The following is a 6,909-nucleotide window of genomic DNA, read 5'->3' as shown; positions in this document are numbered from 1 at the left end:
CTTAATATTAAAGTTTTATATTAATGACAAACCAGAACCACGTCTGTGAGTTGGACAGATCAGCCAGCCTGTGAGGTATCATGGGTAAATTATGACAATTTATATCACCGTCCAACACATTGGTTTGACCTCTCCTCAAACGTGCAGTTATAAGCCAACCTGTGGTCACAGCTGTATCTAAGAATGGCTTTTTATGTTATGCATATTTATAGAAATAAAATCCTTGCCAGATATTTGTAAAATGTCAGGGTTTTTGGCCAAATACTTTAGTTAACTCTTCACATTAAGATGCAGCAATGCTCAAACACTGTCAACATTCACTTTTCCATCCTGGCTCCAAATAAATCAAATTAAATATACACACTAATTACATGTGATATATGCATTTAATTACACACGCCACATGCATGATATAAAGTCTAACTTATTTCTCAAAACTCTGCAAAGAAAACAAATCTCACAAATGTTTACAAAACCACATTTTTGCACAAACGCAGTCGACCACTACTTCCTCTCTCTCTCATACGAGGAAGCATTTAAAGACGGATACTGTGTGATGTGGGCCACTCAGGAGCTCAGCAGGACTGCCATCATGTACATTCAGAGTAAAGTGTTCATAATAATAGCTGCACTGACTCTAGATCGTCAAGGTAAGATAATGATTTTTTTCTCTAATAATCGTATTTGTTTCTTTTTTTTTCCACATCTATGTTGTGGCATTCAAACTGAAATTCTGCCACATTCTCAATTGCACAAATAAACAAGACAGTATATCAGTCACTGGATATAAATGCATCCTTAGTGATGATTCTCCTTTTTGATGAAATGTGTCCGTGTTGATGTGAGTGCTCTTTTCAAAACATGGTCCTGTCCACAGGGTGTGTCAGAGCAATGAATCTAGATTTGTATGAAAATATTATAACTCTTACAGTCTATGACGCTATGCAGAAGTTTTCATACATTTCGTATGCTTAATATTTCTACAATCAATAACAAATATATGTGCTTTATTAATAAAAGGTGCTGTCACTTCACATTTAAAATGTATTTTGGTGCTAAAGCTACATTTATTTGCATTTATTCTATGTTAATTAGTTGATTTAATGTGTCAACATTAGAAATAGCACCAGTATCTCTCGCTCTCTCTCTCTCTCTCACACACACACACACATAAAGATAAGTTATAACAAAGAGCATTTAAATAAATTCAATAAATATGTTCATACACATTATTAAATACTAAATAAATACATATTATTATTAATAAAGCAGCATGGTGGCTTAGTGGTTAGCACTGTTGCCTTCAGCAAGAAGGTTGTGGATTTGATTCCCACCTGTGGCCTTTCTGTGTGGAGTTTGCGTGTTCTCCCCGTGTTTGAGTGGGTTTCCTCCCACATCCAAAGACATGCAGGTTAGGTGGATTGGAAACTTTAAATTGTCTGTAGGTGTGCGTGCAGGTGTGAATGTGTTTGTTTGACTGGCGTCCTGTCCAGGATGCTACCTCCAGCCCTATGACTACTGGGATAGGCTCCAGCCTCCCCCCACCCTGTGATCCTTAACTGGAGTAAGTGGGTGTAGAAAATGAATGGATGGATATTATTAATAATGTAGCATTAAAATGTAATTATTTTGTGTTGGCTTCATGTTAATTAGGTGATTTAATGCGTAAATATATTTAAAAATGTGCCTGACTGTATGCAAAGAATTAAACACATTTAACATATTTTATAGTTTTGAAAATAACAAAAAGCTGGAATATATATAATGTTTAAATAAAGAAATAAAAACATGTGTGACCACATTCCTACTTTATAAATACATAATTTCTTTGACGTGTATTTAATCATGTTTACATCATCATACTCTTGAGTGATTGTCAACAATCATTTTTGCCTTTTCATGTAGCGCACCAAAGAAATACATTTTTAAAATTTGCCAACATAAATGGTATCTTTATAGCTGATCTTTCTTTCATGAAGTAAAAAATAAGTCTCACATTTGCACATTCAAAATCTGATTTTCTGACAACCCAACAAATAACAAGAAATCTAAATTTTCATTGAATTCAAAATTTAGTGCGTCTGTAACTTTGCACAATACACAGTACACTAAAATACACTGAAGCACACCTGAGAGGAGAAAAGTAATAGAAATACATGCAAATAATGTCACATTTTCCACAGCTGATGGAGGTGGAATCATTGGCGGCCATGAGGCTGTGCCGCACAGCAGGCCTTACATGGCGCTGGTGGAGATGCTGAGCACTGACAACAAAATCAGCTACTGCGATGGCTTTCTTATCAGTCAAGACTTTGTAATGACTGCTGCCCACTGCCGTAATAAGTCAGTACTATGTTTTTAACTCTGGGTCCTTCAAGAAAATTTGACCCATTTGTCAGATACAACAATTATGTGTCGTGTTTAACTTCTTATTTTTGCTTCTTGTGTCATTTCAGATCCTACAAAGTCTTTCTTGGAGTTCACAATTTCAACAAAAATGAAACGATGTACCAGATTATACCTGTGAATGATGCATTTCCACATCAAGACTTCAAGGCCACTAAACCACCACAAAATGACTTAATGCTACTAAAGGTAAAAAACAAAACCAAACAGAACAGTAATTTATGAAAATTGGCGATACAGTTTGAAAATTTGTGAGTCACTGGAGGAAAAAAGAATAACTTTATTAATCCCAAAGGAAATTGTTTTGCCAGAGTGACAAAACAGTAACATTGCTTTTTTTACAGTGAGGAAAAGTGAGTACAACACATAAATGCAAAATGACTGCAGACACTTGCACAAGATGTTGAGAGTATTACACATACTGTAGCTCTGAGTAACTGAAAAACTGATCGTTATGTATTCATGCTGCAGAAGGGGGAGGAGTTATACAGTTGCATACTCTGAAAGGATGTAGCATTTCAGTGTGAAGTTTGTACTTTTTAATCTTTTGTCTTTTCTTTCCATGTTCTTTAAGTTGAGCTCCAAGGCAAATTTCAACAACTATGTGAAGCCCATCGAGCTTGCAGACCATGTTTGTGACAGTTGTCCAGAACGCTGTCTTGTGTCTGGCTGGGGCCATTGTAACAGCAACACAAATAGTTGTAGAAAACTCATGGAAGTCAACATAACACTGGTTCATCTTGACAAGTGCAATAAGAGCCATGTTTACTGCTCTAAGGGAAATACTGGACCTGCCCATGTATGTACACTGATGTGCATGAATAAACTAGTCAGTCGTGATGATGAATTTACTCACATATTAATACAACCACTTTGCATATTTACTTTCAGGGAGACTCTGGTGGTCCTCTGGTTTGCGAAGATGGCAAAGCCTATGGGGTGATTTCCTTCACCTATCAACCACACTCAAACGACGAACCAATCCATGGGTTTGCCAGGATCTCTGATTACAGAGAATGGATCGAGCAGACCATGACACATAAAGCAAATCCCTAACACACGGAGCGCTTTTGCAATGGAGCTTCTTTAAATTATGCTTTGACTTACAAGTACAATCAAACCTTATTCCAACAGCAATAGAGACGTTTGTGAGAATAAAATTGATAATTGATTTTATTACATATTCGGTGGACATAATCAGAACTAATTTGGTAGGTTTGATAAAGATGTTGAAAACATGCATTTCTTTTGTAAAAAGGGGCATATGCTGGCTTTTGCTTACTGTGCCTGACTAAAGTCCCACAATGCTGTATGTGTTGAATTGACTGGACTGCATTTCTATAGCATTCATTGCATTTTACAATGATGCCTTGCATTCACTCATTCAAACACACACTTACGCACCAATCTCTGCAAGGTGCTCAGCGGTGCACTGGGAGCAAGTTGCCCAAAGGCAAGATCTTCACCACACCAAGGAAATGCATGTATGTATTGCAACCACCCAGATAGGCAACTGTACCATTCCCAGATCTCCAAAGTAGCCGTCTATCTGCTGTTGCTAGGTGACACATGAGTAGAAACTACCCAGTTATAATCAGTATGGGGCCTATCTTGATGATCTGTGGTGTACAGTGTTCAGCACATAGCTGAAGTGCATTTGGTCTGTCTCCAACAACACTGCTATTTAGAGGGTGTGTAATCTGCATGCAAAATAGGGCGCAGAACACAAAGGGGTTGAGATTATCTGATTACTTAGTTATGGGTGTGTTTTGGGCAAAGTATGAAATAAACCAATCAGTGTCAGGTGTTGAAAAAAAATACTTGAATATATGGCTAACAAACCATGTTTTGTTTAAAAGAATTTTTTTCTCTTTTTTGAAAACAACTTTTTAATACAAAATTCAATACCTTCCTCTATTCACTACAGTTGCTGTGATGCAAATATTCAGAATTAAAATTACTCTGACAGTTCAGTAATTACGAAACATTGACACAAAGCTAAAACTTTTCGCTGTATTGTCTGACCAAATACCATTCTATCAAACTCTGGGGTCCAAACAGATCCCATAAGAAAGGTTATTGTGGCAACTACAGTATTTAATCATATATGATCAAAAGAACAGAAATTGATTACATAGGTGACAATTACACAAAATTTTAGCTTCCAAAAATATATAACCCTGGGGTCCACTGGGGCCCCACGTGTACCGATTACAGTTAAGAGATACAGATACTTAGAAAGCAGACCCCAAGTGAGATGTTTTCTGGTGAGTTTAAAGATCTGCACAAATGTGTGTACCAGTGGAGCGCAATCGCCACTGCAGTAAAGCATTCAAGAGGTTAATCTTTCTATTTTAATCAGTTCAGTATTGATCTAGAATGCAAACACTGTCAAGTCTAATTAGCTTCATGACATAATTGTATGGAGCAAGCTAAAAACACTCAAAGTAAATTTCTTGTTGCCACCGAAGAGGTGAATGTGTCTGTAAATTTCTGGAAGCATGGAGAGGATCCCTATCAAAGGAAGCCTGTGCATATTTATTTCACTAAATGTAAAAAAAACTTTTTAAAACACCCACTTATGCACTTACCTTAGCCTCACCATCTTCCCCGGCAACACAAGTTTCCTCTGAGTCAATACAAGTCAATTGTCAGTGAGGGGTTTGGTCTTACAGGACAAGTAATGACAATCAACCACTTTCTGGAAGGGGGACGTTAAAGTGGTTTCCATCCTCTGTGCCTGAGTACATCTGCCACATCCCTGGTTGCAGCAACAACTCAACACTTTCAGCTAACATTTTCATATCAACTGCGGCCAGCCCAGAGCGCAATATGGAGAGGAGCCAGGGGTTGTCTGTGCACACACAGGTGCTGACCATGCTGGGCTTCCTGGCAACAGGGACATTCCAGTGGGAGCTGGCTGATCGGTCATGAGTGTGCCAGTCAACCTTCAGCCAAGCCATGCCAGCTGTGTGGAACGCAATCACCCGAATGTCATCCAGGTACATCACAAATGTTGGGACAGTGGTATGTTTACCACTGTGTTACATCACATTTCCTTCTAACAACATTCAATAAGTGTTTGGGAACTGAGGATACTAATTGCTGTAGATTTGTAGGTGAAATTCCTTCCCATTCTTGCTTGATGCATGACTTCTGTTGTTCAACAGTCCGGGATCTCCGTTTTCATATTTTGCGGCTAATAATGTGCCACACATTTTCAATGGGCGACAGGTCTGGACTGCAGGCAGGCCAGTCTAGTACATGCACTCTTTTACTACAAAGCCACGCTTTTGTAACATGTGCAGAATGTGGCTTGGCAATGCCTTGCTGAAATAAGCAGGGACATCCCTGTAAAAGACGTTGCTTGGATGGCAGCATGTGTTGCTCCAAAACCTGGATGTACCTTTCAGCATTGATGGTGCCATCACAGATGTGTAAGTTTCCCATGCCATGGGAACTAACACACCCCCATACCATCACAGATGGTGGCTTTTGAACTTTGCACTGGTAACAATCTGGATGGTCTTTTCCCTCTTTTGTCTGAAGGACAAGACGTCCATGATTTCCAAAAACAATTTGAAATGTGGACTCATCAGACCAGAGCACACTTTTCCACTTTGCGTCTGTCCATTTCAAATGAGCTCAGGCCCAGAGAAGGTGGCAGCATTTCTGGATGTTGTTGATGTATGGCTTTCGCTTTGCATGATAGAGTTTTACCTTGCACTTGTAGATGTAGCGACGAACTGTGTTAACTGACAATGGTTTTCTGAAGTGTTCCTGAGTCCACATGGTAAGATCCTTTACACAATGATGTCGGTTTTTAATGCAGTGCCATCTGAGGGATCGAAGGTCACTGGCATTCAATGTTGGTTTTCAGCCTTGCCGCATACGTGTAGAATGTTCTCCAGATTCTCTGAATCTTCTGATTATATTATGGACTGTAGATGATGGAATCCCTAAATTCCTTGCAATTGAACCTTGAGAAACATTGTTCTTAAACTGTTGGACTATTTTTTCACGCAGTTGTTCACAAAGTGGTGATCCTCGCCCCATCTTTGCTTGTGAACAGCTGAGACTTTTGGGGATGCTCCTTTTTTACCCCATCATGACACTCACAGTTAGTGTCCTCAGTTCCCAAACTCTTGAGTGTTGTTAGAAGGAAAGGTGATGTAACACAGTGGTAAACATACCACTGTCCCAGCTTTTTTGAAACGTGTTGCAGCCATTCATTTCAAAATGAGCATTTATTTGCACAAAAACTATAAAGTTTATCAGTTTGAACATTAAATATCTTGTCTTTGTGATGTATTCAATTGAATATAGGTTGAAGAGGATTTGCAGATCATTGTATTCTGTTTTAATTTACATTTCGCAGAATGTCCCAACTTCATTGGAATTAGGGTTGTATATGAGGCTATGAGCCTTGTTATGCCTCTTTAAGCTCTTCCTGCTCTTTTTTAAATTTATTTCATTAGAATAGAATTGTACCATGGGCGGCGG

General features: G+C 38.6%; 1 protein-coding gene across 1 annotated transcript; it reads left to right on the top strand.

Annotated features, from left to right (window-relative positions):
• The first annotated feature begins 541 nt into the window (after positions 1 to 541).
• On the top strand, positions 542 to 3,718 carry si:ch211-212d10.1 (granzyme B). Its single transcript, XM_034180280.1, has 5 exons — positions 542 to 650; positions 2,184 to 2,343; positions 2,457 to 2,595; positions 2,981 to 3,205; positions 3,298 to 3,718. Exons 1-5 carry the CDS (start codon positions 557 to 559, stop codon positions 3,460 to 3,462), a joined length of 783 nt encoding a protein of 260 aa, XP_034036171.1. The 5' UTR covers positions 542 to 556; the 3' UTR covers positions 3,463 to 3,718.
• Positions 3,719 to 6,909: the final 3,191 nt, after the last annotated feature.

The sequence above is a fragment of the Thalassophryne amazonica genome, chromosome 10, assembly GCF_902500255.1.
Source record: "Thalassophryne amazonica chromosome 10, fThaAma1.1, whole genome shotgun sequence".
Classification (NCBI taxonomy): Eukaryota; Metazoa; Chordata; class Actinopteri; order Batrachoidiformes; family Batrachoididae; genus Thalassophryne; species Thalassophryne amazonica.
The sequence above is the reverse complement of the archived record's forward strand: the minus strand, read 5'-3'. Positions and strand labels throughout refer to the sequence as shown.